The sequence below is a fragment of the Mobula birostris genome, chromosome 8 (assembly GCF_030028105.1).
Source record: "Mobula birostris isolate sMobBir1 chromosome 8, sMobBir1.hap1, whole genome shotgun sequence".
NCBI classification, from domain to species: domain Eukaryota; kingdom Metazoa; phylum Chordata; class Chondrichthyes; order Myliobatiformes; family Myliobatidae; genus Mobula; species Mobula birostris.
Genome location: NC_092377.1, coordinates 65,709,919 through 65,733,388, shown reverse-complemented (window position 1 = coordinate 65,733,388; position 23,470 = coordinate 65,709,919). Strand labels below are relative to the sequence as shown.

The following is a 23,470-nucleotide window of genomic DNA, read 5'->3' as shown; positions in this document are numbered from 1 at the left end:
AGAGATGAGATGTGAGGCCTAGAGGGCTATGGTCCAGGTGTAGATAGATAGGACTGGGCAGAAGACTAGGCCAGCATGGACTGGATGGGCCAAAAGAGCCTCTTTCTATGTGTAGTACTCTATACTTTTATCCTCAATAAGCATTATATCAGATTACTCAAAATTCTACGACTCTAGTATACTCAGGTCTTTAGTTGCACTGACTAAGCTGACTTTTCAGATAATCAGATGTTATACTATTGGTATTCCAACATATATTTATTTCATGTTTTAAAAAATATTGGACAATAACACCCCAGTGAATTTGGTAAGTTTCAAAGGACCTGGCCATCCAAAACAGATGAGTTCAGGTTATTGGTGAGTGGAAATTGCAAACTTCACCTGATAAGCCAGATGCTAAACCATATGGAGTTTCCAAATGGTTGGATAGTGTGTGATGTCTGTGGAGTTTATTAGTTTTTTTTTTGTCACATTATGGATTTCCTCCTGGTGCTTCAACTTCTTTCCACATCCTAGAGACATGCAAAGTTGGAAGGTTAATAAGCTGCTATAAATTCTATCTGTATTGCAAGGGAGTGGCAGAATAGGTTATAGAGAAATTAGTATGGTGAAAACTTTCTTCTAATTTGCTCTGAATGGACAAACACCTCACTTTGAGGCTGTGACCCCTAGTTCAAGACACGCTAGCCAAGACAAACATCAGCTATGCATCCACGTTGTCAATTCCTTTATGAATTTGTACATTTCTATTGCCTTAAATTCAACAGATACTGGGTCAGTCTGCCTAATGTCTCCTCAAGCAACAAAACTGTCATCTAAAGAACTAATCTGGTGAAATTCACCACACTCCCTCTTGACACCAGTGCATCTTTCTATGGGGAGGGTGAATTGAACACAAGTGTACCTAATGTTCCAAAGGTAGTCTCACTAAGGCCTTGATGAATGGACCAGGATGTTTCTCATCCAATGCTCTTTAGAGGCCAACGTACCACTTGCCTTTCTAATTTCTTGCTGTAGCTGCATCATAACCTTCAATGATCTGTGTCCAAGGACAACCCAACTCCTTCTGAATACCAACACTATTCAATCACACACCATTTTTAAAAAGTTTCCCTTTCTAGTTTTTTTTCCCCCAACACGGATGACATCATAATTACCTGATGTCTGCAGTATTCCTAATTTCCATTAATTTTCATCTCCTGGCCGAGGTCAACTCTAGGAGTGGTTTGGTTGCTCACCTCATTGCCCTGCTCCAGATGTAAACTGCTTCAAGACAAGATGAGTTGGTCTGAAATGTTTTCTTTCTCAAATATCCTTTTCTTTAAGATCCAAAACAAAAATTACTGCAACTATTTGGTATATCAGTCAACATTGGCAGAATAAAAGAAAATAGTGATGTTTCAAGAATATCCCTTCATCAGAACTATGGCTTACACACAATCTGGCCTACAGAAACTCCAACCTGCCTAATTTTGCACTCTCTGAAATTTGTACCTGCCAGCACAGCACTGTGCAATGCATCGAAAAGACACTGGTGATTTTATTTCAAATTGGTTTTAAGCCATGTCATTGTTCAGATTTGCATTTATAGTACACCAAATGGAATTTGCTGATCTCAAGTGCTGTGTAGACAGATGAAGCTTTGCCTTTTGCAAGTGATGGAAAAGGGAATGTGGGATGCCAGGCTTCCATAATTAATTAATTAATTAAGGTTACTGCTTCCATTGAAACTAACCGAAGAGAGCATATGCTGAAATGTTGGGTCATGTATCTTTCCCCCTTTTAGTGCTCTGAACCTTATAGCAGAAAAACAGGAAGAGGATGAAAGCAAGACAGCCAACCATGCAAAATGAAAAACTGTAAAATTAAGGAAAATTCATTCACCCAAAAAAAATTAGACCGGTTCTTCTGTGCATAGATCTTGCCTGTCGTGCCAAATATTTCCTCTGTTTTTCTATTAGCATAATGGAATGGGCATAATAACTTCAGCATCGATAACTAAACCCAATTCATTTGACCCAGAATTCTACACAGAAGTAAAACAATTGGTACAGTTTTCGCCAATCCCCTCGCAGGAATTTCAATTTCCTCTTGTTCCAAAAACAATGGAATTATTTATAACACTGGGTTCTCTTTCAGGTTTCATGCTGTTTGTATTTGTATTTCTATCATTTTCCTATTAATAGTACTCAGCAATAACATTTCCAAACAAGTATGGCAAATAGTCTGTTGCAAAATTTTTCTGATGCAACATATAGCTTGTACTTGAGAATCATCAACAACTATATTAACCTTTTCACTCTCCAATATCTCCTATCCATTCTGCCACATCAAATATCAGCACACAGCATTCCAGTACTTTGGCTGTGATTACTTGTGCCCAAGGCATTCGAGCCAGCTCCTGTTACATGGGAACACATGTGCATTCAACAATTATTAGGCAAGAAATTTACTAGAGACAATGGTCACATTTTCTGTTCCTGATAAAGGGTAAAATAAAAATGTCCCTTCTGGTGAAAGCAGTGAACTCAGGGAAAATATTAGCATCCTTTCCAGACCACACAACTTTGCTGACCAGCTGTAAAACATGCAGTTCTCCAGCCCTCCTCTCAGTATTTGTTTGTAACTAATTTTGAAATCAAAATATTACCTTTTAGATTGGAAAAGAGCATGCAAATATTTATGCTTTAAAATAATCTTGCAATACAATGCATATAGAAAATCCAAGAGACAGCAGATAGAGCAATCAAAAACAGCAATCTGCTGAAGCAAGTCAGCTGGTCAAGTAGAGTCTGTAAACTTCAACGCCAAAACTGCTGCTGTTTTGGGTTGAAACCCTACATCACAGTTGATGCTGGGTCTGACCCTAATCGTCAACAATTCCTTTGTCCCCACAGATGCTGCTCGACCTGCTGATTTTCTTTGCACATTATTTGTTGCTACATATAGAGCTGTTGATCAAAAATTGATAAAAGACCATTCATACCAATACAATTATTTCACATGCTTTTTAAGATTTGGGAATAAAACAATTCCTCAATCCTGATACTCTAGGATTGATTATTTTGGACTTGGACATGATATTCTGGAATTTATTGATTTCAAAGCTGAATATATCCCTGAGATCCAAAGAGACCCAGCTCCAACATTCAAACCCATTCCATTAATGATTCAAGGCACCACTGCGGATTTTTTAAAAGTCACAACCAGCCTGTTTGTAATTTGATTTGTCGGTTAAAGGAAAAAAATAACCCAAATAGCAAAGTTGTGAATCATTATAATTTACTGAAAATGAAAGCAATGCATCAATGGTCAAAGGTGACCTCATGCCTAATCATCGATTGTGATCTGCTGTATTCAACAAAGATTTACTCCAAATAAATTTGTTGAATACGTGTCAGTTCAAATCAAATATTGTCTGAAAGAAATTTATATTTTCCTTACACAATTAGAACACAAAGCTGTGACAGGTCTATAGTTTATAGTAGCCACCAAGGCAAGTGGGATTACAATATGTTACAAAAGTCTGCTCTATAGTCCTCTAACTCACTGGTTCTTGACTTTTTTTCTGCTCCTGGCCCACTTGTGACTTTCATTTACCTCTGCGGCCCCCCCACCCTCCATTAGTTGCTAAAGTTTTTTTTTGTTCAACTGTACTAATTATTCTAATATACAGTCATTATTTAAGTTTAACAGGTTATAAGTATTATTATATATTAAGTATAATGTTACTGGTTGGTGTATATGGAAAATAAAACAATTTCAAAGCTCTGAATAGAACAATATATATCACATTCTTCCAACCAGCAATGAAAAAGTGCTTAACATTGTTACTTTGGGTATTTAGTGAGATCTCTGTGACTAAAGCAAACTAGAGAGTTTTTGAATATCTGGTTGCAACTTGATTAAAGATAATCGAAGATCACCTCTTTTCACAGCCTCAAGATGGTTACAAGCTTATGATAGCAGGTAAAGAGCTTTACAAGAACCACATTCAACTAGATAAGAGGTGGAAAATCTAATTATAAAAAAAACAACTTTGATTTCTCTCAGAGTTGTTGAATAAGGATCTAGTGCTTTCCTGGCATAGATGATGAATAAACTCTTCTCAGGCTTCCATCCGGGTACAGATATCGATTTTAACTGACGTTTCAATAACAATCTTTTCCACCTTCATCAGGGATGGTGCCTCAGCATGTCTAGTCCAGTGGTATTTATACCCCTGTTGTCTGTCCCTGCTGAATTCAAGTTCTTACCTTCATCTTAGTTAAAATTCTTTTTCTCTAGTTTTATTTCAATGGCTTCCTTCACCAGGCCATCCCAAAAGCCATCTGCACGGCACAGTAAGAACTGGAATTTGATTGTAAACAAGGTGGGACAGCCGAAACCTGATTGGATTAGTACTAACCAATCAGGAGGAACGGATGACGGGGGTCTATATACTATCAGACTGGACATGCCCAGGCATCATCCCTAACAAAGGTGGCAGAGTTTCCCATCCAAACATCCATTAAAATACAAACCTGTACCCTGCTGGAAGCCAGAGGAGAATTTATTTGTTATTTTGAATAACACTAACTATCCAGACATTTTGCTAACTGTGTTTGAATTTCAATTGAGCTGTTATATCACTCTGCAGCTCAAGAAGACATTCTTGTGATGTGGTGTCAACATTATTGACATTCACTCCAAATGAATCCACCAGTCAATCTGGAATATTCATCTCCAGCAGGTGTCTGAACTGAAATTCCATATCAGTGTGCACTTGCTTCAAATGATCAAGATAGACAAGCAGATCATCATCTTCCAATTCTGTTTTAAGAGTGGCCTCTGGGGTGTGAACAGTGATTCGTGTGTGGTCAAGTAGGAGCAGGGGTAACGATTGACATACTGCACCACAATCACACACACACATGCTAAGCGGTATTGCTGCCTAATTGGCATCATCTAGCATAATTTCCTATTTATTTCATTCAGAATTGCAATCAATTTACATATATTAATTTTTTATTTATATATTTTAGTAATATTACATTTACATAGTGAACTTATCATGCCCATTCAGAAGCTCCTGTGGCTCCCAGTTTCTTGTATCTGTGGCCCCTACGAAATCCAGCATGGCCCCCTGGGGGCACCTGTCCCACGTTGAGAACCATGGCTAACTGGTAAGCTTCCTGCACCCTCCCTCAAGATTGTTAACCTTTTAACTCAAACAAAAGGTCAGTGTAGTGTACAGCTGGCAGACTTTACCAAAATCTTTGGATGTGTCTGTAAATTGATAGATATGGGTAGCAGAAAGCTGCATTGCATCTGGTGAGTTTTCGATGTCTCACATGGGCTTCCTGGGGTTGGGGGGGGGGGGGAGTTTCTGCACATACCATTGCTTTAATTAGTTTGTACAAATTAAACTGCACAGTTCAGATGTGTGTCAGATGTGCGTCATGTCAAAAGAACAGCTTTATACCACTTTTAAATTCGATGTTATATGAGTCACATGGCTGTTTACCGCATTAATTTTCCACTGCTATGTTTAGTCTCAACACAACCTAATCACTGGGGCCTTGCAGTACACTTGATATATTTAATAGGCACATTAAAACTTACACCATGTATTCTGATTCAAATCTAATACTTGCTATTCCACAATCCTAAGCAAGGGTGGAGCAATCATCAGTTATTTTTGATGAAGAGAATAAAGATACATATTTCCAACAAGCTTCTTCAAAATAATGCAGCTGATATTTATCTATAGTTTTTTTTATTAAGCGCAATCGTGAACAATAGCCAGATCAGAAATGCTGATCAAGTCAACTAGTTCCCAAAGAGAACTCAGATAGGCCAATCAGATGGTTCACTGCTGCTCAGCGATAGAACACAAAACAGGCACAAGGGTCGCTAGCCCCTGTACCACAGAAACACACCTGAGCGGTGCAGTGGAAGTATGTGCTATGCATGACCTGGATCTGAAAGCATCATGTTGACTCATAACAGATTGTGTTCACGGTGGAACAGCTTATTCAAGGATGGGGTGATCAGCACAGATGGACAAATTATACCTCCACTACCACTTTTTAAAAAAATGATTTCTATACCAAGAACAACTTTTCAACTTCTTGTATGTTAATTAATATTACTAACATCCAGTTGGTTCACGCTTGAGTTGCTTAGAAATACTAAACATTTCAGGCAAAAACTTAATGATGCTGATATTTCTTTGTAGTTCAGCAACAGGAATTTTGCTTTGCTTTGGATCCCAAGATCCTATCACAGGTCAACGAATGTTACATTCCCAGAAGTGGGTCGAGGCTCCGCCGTTTCAAATTAAACAAGGCAAACGCATGAGAATGACTGTTGCATCCATGGAAATGAGGTGTACAGAAACCACTGTCTCTGCAGATTCACAACCCTTTTCAGAGCGATCTATGAGCAATGCTGAGAAATACATGACCCACTTTCTAGCCATTTGATTTTCCAATTCTGAAATGTTAGTACAAACAGGAGATCCCTGAATGATAACAACATAGGTAAGGTAGATCTGGAAAGCTACATTAAATTCAACACTTCAAAAAACTGACCTTCTTAACAGTAATCAACATAAGCAACATATCAAGGTGCAGAAATCTGTACATTTCACTGAATTTTCTCCCACTTCTGGAATAGTATAAGATACCTGAAATAAGCCACTTTACAGGTTTAACCCAGAAATCCAGCCATGAATTGTTACACAGAGAATGACATGCTTCCTATGCAGTACGACATAAGGGAGTGTTGTCCACCAGCACTATGGCATTGCTTTGAAGTGTGCCTGTCATCGGGCACTTATAACCACTGTATACTTAAGAGTATCAGAGCAAACCCCAAACATGATTATAAACCTTGCATTCTCTTACATACCTTCATCCTTGTGGATGTCTCCTGACCCACTGAACTCAATTGGCTTCCTGACCAATAATTTCACCCTCCAATCAGTTTGTGACTCTAGCTCCAACATCCGTCCAAGGACACAATCCAACTCTTAAGATCTGCCCTCTCTCTCCCCCCCCCCCCCCACTCCCAATCCTATATCAAATTGATTCTCTCCTTTGTGGGAGAACCTCCAAGAGGACCAAAACCTTGTGGTGGTTTGGAAGCATGCATGCCTCAGTGACGTAGAGAACCATGTTAGCTGGAATCAGGGCTTTATGCTTTAGCTTTTGGTAGGATCATCCATGCCAAACAGGTCAAAAGGTAGAGGCCAGACTAAGAGTGGTCCACTGGTCCTCCAGGTTTGGGGGGTTTAGCTCAGAGCTAACACCCCTGACTGGTAAAAAAAAATTGTTATGGAAACAGCAATGAAGAATCATCTACATCTGAGTGTGATATTATTTCTGAGTCTCTACCTGGAACTCGCATGGTTGACAACCGTGAAAACCAAGAGGAAGTTGCTGACACGATGAAGCAGTCTGCAAAAATTGCCAGAAGAGGAGGACACCTTCATTGCTGCCCTACATGCCAGCAGTATAACAGGCAGTAAGTAAATACATTTGTGGGAGAAAGAATCCAACCATCATTCAGGAGCACCCAATGTCTCTTGGACATGTGCTCAGACATGAAATGCATCTCCAGTGTGCCACCCTGGGACTTGACAATTGTTTAATCTGCCGTTATCTCCAACATTAGATAATTTTTATGTTGATTAATGAAAATGGACTGTCCTTTCTTCAAAACAGCCTCAATACCATAAAAAGTGAGGAAAAAAAGATGTTTTAAAGTGTGATATGTAAAAACAGAGCCTGATTATATGTGAGCTGTAAAAGCAAATCCACACTTCCAACTGACCAAATAAGATGGAGGAGTGATTTTGAATTTAGTATGTCACCTACTTCAGAATTAATTTCACATCAGGGACATAATGGCATAGCCTTGCTATGTCTCATACATTCAGCTCAAATATTATACTTTAGAGAGACAATATAATCAATGTCTTCCTGCTGAGGTAACTTCAGATTTGAAATATTAATTCCCATGTAGTGTACAAATCCCACTGTTCAATAGTCCATGTGGTCACACTTCTTGTACTACGAGTTTTAATAATTTCATTAAATTCTTTCCTAAGTCATCGTTCTGGTTCCTCTCGTCTAACAGCTGACAAACTCCATCAACTTCTGGCATTGTTACCTATTTTAAACATAGTGTAATATCTCTGGAATATATCAATATAACCAACACCACAAGCAAATAGCACAGCCAATGCCCCATGAGTCATTAGCATTTTCCAATCAATTTTCCCAAAATGAGTTGAAACATAAATCATATTTTCCTTTTGTTATTTATACCCACCCAATTCATCCCCAGGATTTTGATACAAAGAAGACATCATCCACCATAACTTGCCAGCTTTGATTCTTCTGGCTTGTGAACTGAAGATGACCATGTACGGCAGATGCTTAACACTGGGGCACACAGAGCAGTCAGGGATTTCAAGCCACGTAGAATGATGATCCACGCCACATGTTGGTTCATACATGGATGACTAATAACCACATTGTAAGAATTCACAGTACTCTCAAGATGAGGCAGTCAGTTATGTGGAATGACATTCACAATGTTTTAAGAAACTGATTGAGATGGGGGTAAGGATTAGGGGGTAGAAAGCTGGGGGCTGAAGGATGAGGAAAATGACTGCCTCAACAGAACAAGCAGGCAGCATATAAGACTGAATGAGAAAGATACAATAAAGTCACTTATTTGTATAATTATGCTGATTGATTGCCAAGTAACACAATAAACCTCCACAAGGATTGTAATATTCAATGTACATGCAAATGGATGGGTATGAATTATTTTTAAACCTAATTACAGCTCTGGAAGAATGAATCAATTCTCAGCTATTGCACTTTACTGTAGACAGCCTCCTGATGATGTACATTCATCCAGCTAGAAGGATTACCAAGTTCTATTTCCATATGTTACTTCATACTTCACAGATTTTCAATGCCCGTTTTGAAGCTATGACTGTTCAACATCTATTAGCGATATAAACTTTATCACCTTCTTAAATGAATATCCTGGAATTAGTCCAACAGCTGCCCCCTCCCAAACATCTTCTGGTCCTGTACAGCATTCTGATAAGCACAGAACAGTCAGCACAGGAACAGGACCTTCTGCCTATGATGTTTTGCAAAACTAATTGAACTACTGATTTATGTTTAACAAAACTAATCCCTTGCGCTTACACAACATCTGTATCCCTCCATGCTCTGCACATCCACGTCTTTCTTGTGAACCTTTTGAACACTTCTATCATATTTGCCTGCACCACCACCCCGGCAGTGCATTCCAGGCATCCACCATGGTGTAAAAATCCTACTCCACACATCTCCTTTGAACTTTAACCCTCTCATCTTAAATAAATGCCCTCTAGTATTAGATATTTCAACGATGGGGGAAAAAGATACTGACAGTTTACTCTTTCTATGCCTCACAATCTTATAAATTCTAGCACAAGAGCGTAGGACTTCAGGATTGAAGGACGTCCTTTCAGAACTGAGAGGTGGAGAAAATACTTTAGTCAGAGGGTGGTAAATCTGTGGAATTTGTTGCCATGAGCAACTGTGGAGGGCCAAGTCATTGGGTGTATTTAAGGCAGAGATAGATAGGTTCTTGCTTAGCCAGGGCATCAAAGGGTATGGGGTGAAAGCAGGGGAGTGGGGATGACTGGAAGAATTGGATCAGTCCATGATTGAATGGCAGAGCAGACTCAATGGGCCAAATGGTCTACTTCTGCTCCTATATCTTATGGTCTAAATCTCAACTAGATCTCCCTTCATGCTCCACTGCTCCAGAGATAGCAACCCAAGATTATCCAAACTCTCCTTACAACCCATTCCCTCTAATCTAAGCAGCATTCTGGTAAACCTCTTATGCACATCTCGAAAGCCTCCACATCCTTCCTATAATGGAGCAACCAGAATTGGATATAACACTCAAAATGTGGCCTGATGAGCATTTCACAAAGCTGCAACATAACTTCCCAGCTCTTGACCTCAATGTCCCAAACAATCAAACCTGCCAAATGCCTTCTTTACCCTCTCATGGGAAAGGCTTCGGGAGTAAACCCTGAGGAGAAATCTGGAGCTGGAGTCCCTAAGGCAGTCCAACGTTGTCTTCAACCTCGTTCTGGCAACTCCTGCGACGACACTGGTGCCAAGCTGTATTGGCCCCTGCCCTTCCCTTGGACAACATCGGTGTTGTGGAGAGGGGTGACTTGCTGCATGGGCAACTGTCATCTTCCACACAACCTTGTCCAGGCTTGCGCCCTGGAAAGGATAAGCAAGACTTTCCAGGCACTGATTCATGGTCTCGTGAGACTAACGGATGCCACCATATGCATAGATATAGGTAGACATGGCATTTTTTTTTACATAGCAAGACATCCTTTGGTTTATTGTGCTTTCTGCAGTTGCACCCATTACTAATTGTATTTTAATGTGCTTTTTCTGCTCAAGTATCTAACCTTTTCTTTACTGCTGTGAGAGGCTTGGACTCAACATTCACTTGTCATAACATAATCTATCCTCCCATAACGACTTCCATTATTTTCTGCACACTAATCAAAATTCATGCTTTTTTAAAATCCAATTCAGCGTAAATTCTTTTCCACTTTCTCCAAAACATTTGTCAAAGTTTTGAATACTTCTTTTGAATACCTCCACTTTCTCCAAATATCAACCCAATATTGTACAGTTGGTGTTGTTGGCCAACAGTGCCTTCTGTAAATAGCTGAATCTTCTTCGCACAATTCAATTCATATTCAATTCAAAAGTACATTTATTATCAAAGAATGTATAAATTGTACAACCTTGAGATTTGTTTGCTTATAGCTAGACACAAAGCAAGAAACCTGAAAGAACCCAATTAAAGAAGAAAAATAAAATACCAACACCCGATGCGCAAGAGAGAGGAAAAAGCACTAGTCATGTAAACAATAGCAGCGAACAACATTCCAAATTAAACTGATACACATTTCATAATATTCTGTGCTAACTGACCTTTGCATAAATAACTCTTTCTATTCACCTGAATGCAGTGAAAAATCATGTTTATAGACATTACTCAATGAAACACCAAGTCAGCCAATGAATTAGAGGAGGGGCTACACAGCAAAATTAACATGTACAGAAAATAAAGAACTACTTAAAGTGCAAAAAAATCCTGTCCCAAAATATTTTAATAGTTATTTAACTATGAATTGTGTATATAATCAGTATCGATCATTTAGAACAATTTGGTCACCAATTCAGTCATCACTCTTTGAAGCCAGAAACTAAATGAGGTTGCCAAGGCAACATCCAAACTACAGTTTATATTTCAGGCAACTCATAGATCCGTTTGCCATTTTTTGTTTACATGGCAGGATATTTTTTGGTTCATTGCGGTTGCAAGGTTTGATGTCACTGTACATACTGAGTAATCTCAGAGCACAGTATACCATATGCATGGAAATGGGAGCAAAAATTTCATCCTTGGACCTTTGCTCAAACCACAAATGGCCCACGCCCGAAAGTATAAAAAAACCCTTATTGTTTTTTTGGATAGTTTACAGCATCATGGACAGACACTCTAGTGAGTAGGCAAATGAAAATTTACAGCTCAATCTTTTTAGGAAAGAAAACACATACAAAATGCTGGAGGAACTCAGCAGCTCAGGCAGCATCTATGGAGAGAAGTAAATAGTCGAAGTTTTGGGCTGGAAAAGAAGGTGGGGGGAGGAGGAGTAGTACAAGCTAGCAGTTGATAGCAGAAACTAAGTGAGGCGGGAAAGAAAATATGCAGAGAAGAGGGAAGTGACAAGGATTGGGGGAATGAATTTGAGAGAGGACCATAGAAGGTAAAGGAATGGCAACAATGATGGGGAACTCAGTTCAGGGGGGAAAATCACAAATCAGCCATCTTGCACAGTCAAAAAATACACCAATTTGGGAGACAACAGTCTAATTTGGAGAGAAAAATGAGGTTAGAGATTGGCCAGGTGGATGGGCAAGGATTTAGCTTTGAGAAGCAGCAGCGATAGCAGTTTCCAAATATTACTAGTATAACAAATTGACATCTAACCCAACTCAAGAGAATAGGTTTACATGCACCAAGTGAGTAAAACTGGACTAATGGGAATGTTCTGAGAGCCAGCAAAGACTGGGCTGTGTGGCCTCTGTGTTTTAAGTAAAAGTTAGAACTTGAGGAACAACTGGCATCTTTTAAATCAGCTAGGGGTAATGCACATAAATGCTTGTGTCCAAGGCAGAGAGACAGCACCCGGCCTCTTTCTTGGTATACAAAGTCCTGAAAAAATTCTTAACTGTGTACAAGTGTAATCTCTCACTCCCCAGAATGATCTTTTTGCATTACCTTGTAGACCACTCAACCTAAATAATCAATCAAGACAGCAAACAACAGGAATTCCTTCAGTTAGTCCTGACGAAGGGTCTGGGCCTGAAACGTCGACTGTACCTCTTCCTAGAGATGCTGCCTGGCCTGCTGTGTTCACCAGCAACTTTGATGTGTGAATCAAGACAGCAATCTTGGGATAGACTACAGCAAGGGTGGCCAACCTTTTACATTCCATGCGTCAATTTTTTCACTCACGAGTTCAGATGCGCCATACAACTCTTGTACCCCCATTCAATTCTTGTAAAAATGTTAATATAGAACTTGTGCGTGAAACATTTGACACATGGAATGTAAAAGGTTGGCCACCCCTGGGCTACAGAATATTGGAAACATCCAGCCTAGCTAAGGACATGAATGTTTCACTAATGGTCAAGGATACAAGAGAATGCCATAATGTTTTCCAGAATATATCTCTCACTCACACACACACACAAGCACTTGCTGAACTGCCGGTTCAATATATAATATTGTTGCTAGCCACGGAACACATTCTCACTAATTACTGTATCAAGTTGACAATTTGATCTTACCTTGTACCTTCGAAGGTGAAGGTGTCCCTTTCTCTTAGGAACACATCTGCTATGAGCATCAAAGTGTATGCAGCTGCAATTCATCATTTCTCCTGTAAACACAATGCGAGGCCAAAATCTAAAATGATTCTTTCTAGTTGATGAAGGATAGCTCTACTGAATGTTAATGAGAAAAGCTTCTACTGGGGTTCTGACTAATCCCACAGAAGTACCTCCCACCCAGCCTGTGCAGAGAACGTCCATGAATCCCAGGAATTTGATTGCATCAAAAAATTGTGAGACTGCAGACCAACGGGTCAGAGACAAGTTGGATGTCCAAAGAAATATACAGCCAGAGATAGCCTGCAACTGACAGGCGCTCAGGAGGAAGGTGAGTCAGGCTCAGTCAAAGTAGACTAAAGACCATACCCTGATAATGAATTCAGGAAACTTTCAGTTGCAGTCATGTATGACAGCACAGAAGTTTATCTTGTTTAGATACCTTGAAATGCCGCCTAAATATTAAGTGGCAAAGTGAACATATTCAAATTATAACGTTTTAGAAATTGGTTAGATAAGAGCAGAATCTCCCTCCCTTTCTCTACTACCTTTCATATTTGTAATCTAGAAGAGACTACAATCCTCATATAATGGGAGAAAATCTGCCCGACTGGCTTCAAATAAGAAATTGGCAATAGCAAAGGGCATTTCCAGTTGGGTGTAATTTAAACAACATACAAATTGAAACTCACATTGGGATATTTCCTTAGGGAGCAATCCCTGTTTTGCATGTGTACTCAGCACACAGTCTCTGCAGGAACTGTCAAGCTGAATTATATATTAAAAATATGGAGGATACAAAATTCTCTACGATGACACATTACTCAAAACCAAATATATGACCTGAAGTATCTCACATAGAATAATAAGAATTCATCAGACTTACTGATCTGTTCATGGACTGTGTACTACTTTTAAAAGATGTAGTACACACTTGACATGATTCAAATTGACACAGCTGAACAAAGAACAAAATAATCCTGTCGAGATGCTTTCAGATATTCATTCTTACCCCTAATGTGAATGCTTGGTTTTCCGCAAGAAGAGATCCAAATCTCGAGCTCAGAAAGAAGTGATTCCAAGTGCTTTGCTGCTGGACTTGTGAGTAATGCACACAGCTCAACTGTTAAATGCTGGAAAAAACTTTCTGCACTGAATGTATTTTCATTAGTTACACCCTGTGTTCAAATTTTTCCATTGGTAGAGTAAGAGAGAGAGAGTGAGCGCAAAAAATACAGGCCAACCAAAGTGGTTTTCCATCACTCGCTTCAAATGATTCCCCCAGACAGCTTGCCATAATGTCTCACAGCCCTCAGGGAATACTCCTATGACTAGGCTGTTGTATGACCCTGCATTCCTGAATTACCACGAGAGCTCAACCAGGAAAGCTTTCAGAGTCCTAACTGAACAGCAGTTCAGTGACTTTTGCTGTTCTGTATTTTTGTGTTCAAAAGTCATTTGTATCCCTGTAGATTGAACTCATTTCCACACACACAAATCTTCAATAGGCACGTTTTTTAAAAAATAGAAGCAAAGTTGCTGTCTCAGTCGCAAACAAAGGTGTGGTTTATGTCCAAAAAGTTGTTCATTTACATATTGAAGTGCAATCTCAATTAGATTCTAAGTTTTATAATCTATTTCTATGATTTTTTTTCTATCATGCTGATTTTTTAAAACATGGAATTACTGAGTATTTTAAGAATTTAAGAGTACTTTTCAAAACAAAATTAGACTATTTCTAAAAATAGAAACATCCATTTTCCTTCTGCTGACAAAGCACCGAGGTTCACCGTCAAAGCAGTGCTCAACATTCAAGAAAAACTGTAAGGGATGATGGCAGAGCTGCTGGAGCTGTTGCCTTCAAGTGCCTGAGAGACCTGGGTTCAATTCTGACCTTGGGGGATGCCTGGGTAGAATTGGTTATTTCCCCATGATCCTAGAGATTTTTTCTGGGTGCTGTAACTCCCTTCAACATCCCAAATTCAAACGGGATGGGAGGTAAATTTCCCTCATTTGTATTTGAGTTGTAGAATCTAGCCAGGCAGCCCCCAAGGTCAGAACTGAACCCTGGTAGTATCTGGGGAGATTTGATGAGTACGTGATAAGGGGGAAAAACTGGATTAATGTGAAATTTCTATAAATAGGTGATTGATGGTCAATGTGGACTCAGCCCGAAGGTCGATTGGAAGTCCAGAAATTGAGGCCTGATGGTCAGAGGCCGAGTCCACTTGGAAATCAAAAGCCCTACATCTGCAAATCCACTAGTGCGCTGGAGGCTGGAGGCTGGAGAAGATGGCCTGTCTTGGAGTTAGAGCAGGGGTTCCCAACATTTTTTATACCATGGACTCCTATCATTTACCGAGGAACCCCCTTAGAGGGAAGTGTATGTGCGTGGGTATGGCACTTGTTTCAGTGTTACTGCTTCGTTATGTTCTGTGTTGTTCTGCTGAGCATTGCGGACACCAAATGTGTCGCCCCAGCACATCGTTGGGTATGTTAGTTGTTGACACAAACGATGCAGATGTTATAAATACAGTAAATTGGGATCTGAATCTGAAACAGGCCTTTTGACTCATTGTGTTGGATATAGAGAATGGTTTTGGGGGAAGGGGGGGACGGAACTAGCAAGCTGGTCTGGTAGAAAGCAGGCACGGACATAATGGGGCTCCTTATTTGCTGTAAACATTCTCGGATTCCTATCCATGTCCTGCTATCTTGCTCTGTGTGCCCAAACCTTCATTTTTGTTTTATGCAATTTCCCCTATGCTTGATCATCCCAGGTACAAGTTGGCGATCCTGAAAAAATATAGCAATTTTGGCAAAGCAATTTAATCTGATTCACAGGAAATCCAATGGCATTGCATAGGGGTAATCAAGGCTGCTTGCAATGTGTTATTCTGCACCTGAGGCTCAGTGGTGCAAACTGAATACAGAATGAAGAACATTGTCAGATACGAGAATGCAACACCTCGCTGTCTGGTGTGGGCAAATGTGGAAAAAAAAATGTAAAAGCTTCCCAATAATTGTGAAGATAAAACACATTTACAAATAGACAAATGAAAACAAACGTGTACCAAAATATACAAATATACAAAAGATTTCCCCAAGACACACTTTGTCTTTAACTTCCTGACATAACTATTCACCAGCCATCAAATCCAACCTCCACACTTCTCAAGCAAAGCAAGACTGAGGGTTTAGAACACAGAACAGTACATACAGCACAGTGCAGGCCCTTCAGCCCTCAATGTTCTGCCGACCCTTAAACCCTGCCTCCCCTATATAACCCCCCACCATAAATTCCTCCATATACCTGTATGGCAGTCTTTTAAATTTCACTAGTGTATCTGCCTCCACCACTGACTCAGGCAGTGCATTCCACGCACCAACCACTCTCTGAGTAAAAAAACCTTCCTCTAATATCCCCCTTGAACTTCCCACCCCTTACCTTAAAGCCATGTCCCCTTGTATAAAGCAGTGGTGCCCTGGGGAAGAGGCACTGGCTGTCCACTCTACCTATTCCTCTTAACATCTTGTATAACTCTGTTATGTCTCCTTTCATTCTCCTTCTCTCCATAGAGTAAAGCCCTAGCTCCCTTAATCTCTGATCATAATCCATACTCTCTAAACCAGGCAGCATCCTGGTAAATCTCCTTTGTACCCTTTCCAATGCTTCCACATCCTTCCTATAGTGAGGCAACCAGAACTGGACACAGTATTTCAAGTGTGGCCTAACTAGAGTCTTATAGAGCTGCATCCTTACCCCGTGACTCTTAAACTCTATCCTTCGACTTATGAAAGCTAACACTTCTTAACTACCCTATCTACCTGTGAGGCAACTTTCAGGGATCTGTGGACATGTACCCCAGATCCCTCTGCTCCTCCACACTTCCAAGTATCCTGCCATTTACTTTGTACTCTGCCTTGGAGTTTGTCCTTCCAAAGTGTACCACCTCCTCCCACTTCCTCCAAACTAAAGGTGTAGCCATAGGCACCCGTATGGGTCCCAGCTATGCCTGCCTTTTTGTTGGCTTTGTGGAAAAATCCATGTTCCAAACCTATACCCTGGTATCTGTCCCCCACTTTTCCTTTGCTACATCGACGACTGCATTGGTGCTGCTTCCTGCACGCATGCTGAGCTCGTTGACTTTATTAACTTTGCCTCCAACTTCCACCCTGCCCTCAAGTTTACCTGGTCCATTTCTGACACCTCCCTCCCCTTTCTAGACCTTTCTGTCTCTATCTCTGGAGACAGCTTATCTACTGATGTCTACTATAAGCCTACAGACTCTCACAGCTATCTGGACTATTCCTCTTCTCACCGTCTCTTGCAAAAATGCCATCCCCTTCTCGCAATTCCTCCGTCTCCGCCGCATCTGCTCTCAGGATGAGGCTTTTCATTCCAGAACGAGGGAGATGTCCTCCTTTTTTAAAGAAAGGGGCTTCCCTTCCTCCACCATCAACTCTGCTCTCAAACGCATCTCCCCCATTTCACGCACATCTGCTCTCACCCCATCCTCCTGCCACCCCACCAAGAATAGGGTTCCCCTTGTCTTCACCTACCACCCCACCAACATATAATTCTCCATAACTTCCACCACCTCCAACGGGATCCCACCACCATGCACATCTTTCCCTCCCCCCCCCCCCCCAGCTTTCCACAGGGATCATTCCTTACGTGACTCCCCTGTCCATTCGTCCCCCCCATCCCTCCCCACTGATCTCCCTCCCGCCACTTATCCTTGTAAGCGGAACAAGCGCTACACATGCCCTTACACTTCCTCCCTTACCACCATTCAGGGCCCCAGACAGTCTTTCCAGGTGAGGCTACACTTCACCTGAGAGTCAGCTGGGGTGATATACTGCGTCCATAGTCATAGTCATACTTTATTGATCCCGGGGGAAATTGGTTTATGTTACAGTTGCACCATAAATAATAAATAGTAATAGAATAGCAGTAGAAAATAGTAATAAATAGTTAAATAGTAATATGTAAATTATGCCAGTAAGTTATGAAATAAGTCCAGGACCAGCCTATCGGCTCAGGGTGTCTGACTGTCCAAGGGAGGAGTTGTAAAGTTTGGTGGCCACAGGCAGGAATGACTTCCTATGACGCTCTGTGCTGTATCTCGGTGGAATGAGTCTCTGGCTGAATGTACTCCTGTGCCCAACCAGTACATTATGTAGTGGATGGGAGACATTGACCAAGATGGCATGCAACTTGGACAGCATCCTATTTTCAGACACCACCGTCAGAGAGTCCAGTTCCATCCCCACAACATCACTGGCCTTACGAATGAGTTTGTTGATTCTGTTGGTGTCTGCTACCCTCAGCCTGCTGCCCCAGCACACAATAGCAAACATGATAGCACTGGCCACCACAGACTCGTAGAATGTCCTCAGCATCGTCCGGCAGATGTTAAAGGACCTCAGTCTCCACAGGAAATATCGAGACGGCTCTGACCCTTTTTGTAGACAGCCTCAGTGTTCTTTGACCAGTCCAGTTTATTGTCAATTCGTATCCCCAGGTACTTGTAATCCTCCATGTCCACACTAACCCCCTGGATGGAAACAGAGGTCACCGGTACCTTAGCCCTCCTCAGGTCTACCACCAGCTCCTTAGTCTTTTTCACATTAAGCTGCAGATAATTCTGCTCACACCATGTGACAAAGTTTCCTACCGTAGCCCTGTACTCAGCCTCATCTCCCTTGCTGATGCATCCAACTATGGCAGAGGGTCACTGGGTTCAGATTCTGTCACTTCACTTGCTGGCACTGCCGGTTTTCTTGGGCAACAACACGGCCTGGATATTGGGCAGCACCCCGCCCTGAGCGATGGTTACCCCTCCCAGCAGCTTGTTGAGCCCCTCGTCATTGCGGACGGCCAGATGAAGGTGTCTGGGGATGATGCGGGTTTTCTTGTTGTCCCGGGCTGCGTTACTGGCCAACTCGAGGATTTCAGCTGCCAGATACTCGAGCACAGCGGCCAGATAGACCGGGGCTTCGGCACCCACACGCTCAGCATAGTTACCCTTTCTCAGGAGCCTGTGAGCACGGCCCACCAGGAACTGCAGTCGGGCCCGGGACGAGCGAGATGTCCGGTGCTCCCGATGCGGCCTTCTATATATTAGCGAGACCCAACGCAGACTGAGAGACTGTTTCGCTGAACACCTACGCTCTGTCTGACACAGAAAGCAGGATCTCCCAGTGGCCACACATTTTAATTCCACATCCCATTCCCATTCTGACATGTCTATCCACCGCCTCCTCTACTGTAAAGATGAAGCCACACTTAGGTTGGAGGAACAACACTTTATATTCCATCTGGGTAGCCTCCAACCTGATGGCATGAACATTGACTTCTCTAACTTCCGCTCCCCCACCTCTCCCCCTCATACCCCATCTGTTATTTATTTATTACTATTATAATATATTATAATTCTTTATATATATATATATATATATATATACACACACACACACTTTCTCTCTCTCTCCTTTCTCTCCCTCTGTCCCTCTCACTGCACTCCTTGCCCATTCTCTGGGCTTCCCCCCTCCCACTTTCTTTCTCCATAGGCCTCCCGTCCCATGATCCTCTCATATCCCTTTTCCAATCAACTTTCCAACTCTTAGCTTCATCCCTCCCCTCCTGTCTTCTCATATAAATTCGGATCTCCCCCTCCCACTTTCAAATCTCTTACCAGCTCTTCTTTCAGTTAGTCCTGACGAAGGGTATCGGTCCGAAATGTCGACTGTACCTCTTCCTAGAGATGCTGCCTGGCCTGCTGCGTTCACCATCAACTTTTATGTGTGTTGCTTGAATTTCCAGCACCTGCAGATTTCCTTGTGTTTGCACCTCACACTTCTCTGGGTTGAACTCCATCTGCCACTTCTCAGCCCACTTCTGCATCCTATCAATGTCTCCCTGCAATCTGCGACATATCCTCTACACTATCCACAACACTATCCACAACACCATCAATCTTTGTGTCGTCTGCAAACTTGCCAACCCACCCTTCTACCCCCACATCCAGGTCATTAATAAAAATCACGAAAAGTAGAGGTCCCAGAACAGATCCTTGTGGGTCACCACTAGTCACAACCCTTCAATCCGAATGTACTCCCTCCACCACGACCCTCTGCTTTCTGCAGGCAAGCCAATTCTGAATCCACCTGGCCAAACTTCCCTGGATCCCATGCCATCTGACTTTCTCAATAAGCCTACCATGTGGAACCTTGTCAAATGCCTTACTAAAATCCATGTAGATCACATTCACTACACTACCCTCATCTATATGCCTGGTCACCTCCTCAAAGAACTCTATCAGGCTTGTTAGACACGATCTGCCCTTCACAAAGCCATGCTGACTGTCCCTGATCAGACCATGATTCTTTAAATGCCCAGAGATCCTATCTCTAAGAATCTTTTCCAACAGCTTTCCCACCACAGACGTAAGGCTCACTGGTCTATAATTACCCGGACTATCCCTACTAACTTTTTTGAACAAGGGGACAACATTCGCCTCCCTCCAATCCTCCAGTACCATTCCCGTGGACAACGAGGACATAAAGATCCTAGGCAGAGGCTCAAAAATCTCTTCTCTCGCCTCATGGAGCAGCCTGGGGAATATTCTGTCAGGCCCCGGGGACTTATCTGTCCTAATGTATTTTAACAACTCCAACACCTCCTCTCCTTTAATATCAACATGCTCCGGAACATCAACCTCACTCATATTGTCCTCGCCATCATCAAGTTCCCTCTCATTGGTGAATACCGAAGAGAAGTATTCATTGAGGACCTCGCTCACTTCCACTGCCTCCAGGCACATCTTCCCAACTTTATCTCTAATTGGTCCTATCTTCACTCCTGTCATCCTTTTGTTCTTCACATAATTGAAGAATGCCTTGGGGTTTTCCTTTACCCTTCTCACCAAGGACTTCTCATGCCCCCTTCTTGCTCTTCTCAGCCCCTTCTTAAGCTCCTTTCTTGCTTCCCTATATCCCTCAATAGACCCATCTGATCCTTGCTTCCTAAACCTCATGTATGCTGCTTTCTTCCACCTTACTAGATTTTCCACCTCACTTGTCACCCATGGTTCCTTCACCCTACCATTCTTTATCTTCCTCACCGGGACAAATTTATCCCTAACATCCTGCAAGAGATCCCTAAACATCGCCCACATGTCCATAGTACATTTCCCTGCAAAAACATCATCCCAATTCACACCCGCAAGTTCTAGCCTTATAGCCTCATAATTTGCCCTTCCCCAATTAAAAATTTTCCTGTCCTTCTATCCTTTTCCATGATAATGTTAAAGGCCAGGGAGCGGTGGTCACTGTCCCCCAGATGCTCACCCACTGAGAGATCTGCGACCTGACCCGGTTCGTTACCTAATACTAGATCTAGTATGGCATTCTCCCTGGTGGGCCTGTCAACATACTGTGACAGGAATCCGTCCTGGACATACTGAACAAACTTGGACCTGTCTAAACCATTGGAACTAATTAAGTGCCAATCAGTATGAGGGATGTTAAAGTCACCCATGATAACAACCCTGTTATTTTTGCATCTTTCCAAAATCTGCCTCCCAATCTGCTCCTCGGTACCTCTGCTGCTAACAGGGGGACCTATAGAATACTACCAATAGAATAACTGCTCCCTTCCTGTTCCTGACTTCCACTCATACTGACTCAAAAGAGGATCCTGCTGCATTACCCACCCTTTCTGTAGCTGTAATAGTATCCCTGACCAGTGATGCCACCCGTCCTCCCCTTTCCCCCCATCTCTAACCCTTTTAAAGCACTGAAATCCAGGAATATTGAGAATCCATTCCTGCCCTGGTGCCAGCCAAGTCTCTGTAATGGCCACTACATCATAATTCCATGTATGTATCCAAGCTCTCAGTTCATCACCTTTGTTCCTGATGCTTCTTGCATTGAAGTACATGCACTTTAGCCCTTCTACCTTACTACCTTTACACCCTTTATTCTGTTTCTCTTTCCTCAAAGCCTCTTTATATGTTAGATCTGGCTTTACTCCATGCACTATACTTACAGTTCTCGCATGACCTTTATCCTCCTCCACCTCACCATCTGCTCTAACACTGTGGTTCCCCTCCCCCTGCAAATCTAGTTTAACCCCCCCCCCCCGGAGCAGCACTAGTAAACCTTCCCACAAGGATGTTAGTCCCCCCCTCTGGTTTGGGTGCAACCTGTCCTGCCAGAACAAGTCCGACCTTCCCTGGAACAAGGCCCAATTGTCCAGAAACATGAAGCCCTCCCTCCTGCACCAACTCCTTAGCCATGTATTTAGCTACATTATCTTCCTATTTCTAGCCTTGCTAGCTGGGGCGGGGGAGGAGATAGCATGTGACCAGACCATAATAATTATTTCAAGTGCAGAATTGGAATATTTTAATCAGGGATCCTAACATCCTACAGTTTTATTCTGCAACAAATGCCTTAGTTAAACCCAGTGTCCACATGCTCAGATGAATATAAGTGAATAATGCCTCCCCCTCCCCCCCCCCGTGATGTTGCCTGTGTAAGGTATAGTACATCTGCTCCCATTAACCCATGTATTAATTTTCGGACACCCCAAACTGTCCCTCGGGTCTTTTGGGGCCGTTCTGCTGTCTACAACCGATGAAACGGTGTCTGAGTGAAAATAAATGAGACTGTTTGGAATGCCTGTGTCCTGAATCCCTGTTTTTTTGAGTTATAAACCAGTAGAGCACATTAACTGAAGGGGATTGTTTTGATAAGCCAAGCTAGCGATTGTTGGGGTGTTTAAATGGTGAACTCCCAAGACCTGTAGAACAGGAGTGCAAAGTATGCGAACTACCAGGAAAGCTAGACCAGGGACAGAATGAGGAGGAGCGACTAATGAGACAAAGAGGCAAGGTTATAGGGAGAATTTGTATTGCCAACCTGTTCTGTCACAACACCTCCTTCCCCCCTCCCACCCCCCATCTCTTCTGGATTGCACAAGGTAGACAATCAGGAGAGACAGCCTGCCTTGTGACAGATATTGAAATGGAATGGTTGTAGAGCCAGGTACCATCGCATGATGCGTGCACTGTGGATCCAGCTGAGAGCTTTGTAGTCGGTCTTCGGAACGAATTCTCTGACTAGCAGGTAATATTGGAAGCTCTCCAAGTCCATTTTAAGGCAGGAGCTTCCTTCTCAACAGTGAAATACCTTGTCTCCCACAGTAGCAGCTTCCAACTGTTGAGAAGGAAGTTCTCAAACTGTAATAGCACTGTCAGATTTTGCTGGGTGGAGTGGGTGCTTCAAAAACAAATAGTTGCCCTGGGATTGGACTTCATGAGTTAGCCCACAGTCTTGGAGGTTTGGCCCAAACTATTCTAGAACTGGTGGTAACCTTGCTTAATGCAGAAGGAAAACCCGTTACATAATGGACTTTACAATGATGTCACTTACTTTGATCATCATCACAACCTTAACTTTGCTTC

The 23,470-nt window shown here is 42.1% G+C and overlaps 2 protein-coding genes across 5 annotated transcripts in view; both read right to left on the bottom strand.

Annotated features, from left to right (window-relative positions):
- LOC140201358 (rho guanine nucleotide exchange factor TIAM2-like) overlaps positions 1-23,470 on the bottom strand; it is a 278,281-nt gene that overhangs the window by 117,733 nt on the left and 137,078 nt on the right. The window contains exon 3 of one of the 4 annotated variants that reach the window (XM_072265339.1): positions 12,957-13,048. The exons of the other annotated variants lie outside the window; for them this stretch is intronic. Within the exon in view, the coding sequence (XP_072121440.1) occupies positions 12,957-13,043 (87 nt within the window). The 5' untranslated portion in view covers positions 13,044-13,048. The remainder of the gene's footprint in view (positions 1-12,956; positions 13,049-23,470) is intronic. 4 annotated transcript variants of the gene reach the window in all.
- On the bottom strand, positions 18,758-23,159 carry LOC140202003 (histone H2A, sperm-like). Its single transcript, XM_072266872.1, has 2 exons — positions 23,056-23,159; positions 18,758-19,112 (listed from the first exon to the last, which is right to left on the bottom strand). Exons 1-2 carry the CDS (start codon positions 23,157-23,159, stop codon positions 18,758-18,760), a joined length of 459 nt encoding a protein of 152 aa, XP_072122973.1.

Excerpts from the sequence above, each read along its gene's own strand:
- LOC140202003 (XM_072266872.1), bottom strand. The coding sequence starts at position 23,159 with ATGGACTTGGAGAGCTTCCAATATTACCTGCTAGTCAGAGAATTCGTT. Across the intron at positions 19,113-23,055 it reads AGTGCACGCATCATGCGATG|GCCGCATCGGGAGCACCGGA; the intron begins GTACCTGGCTCT and ends AATATATAGAAG.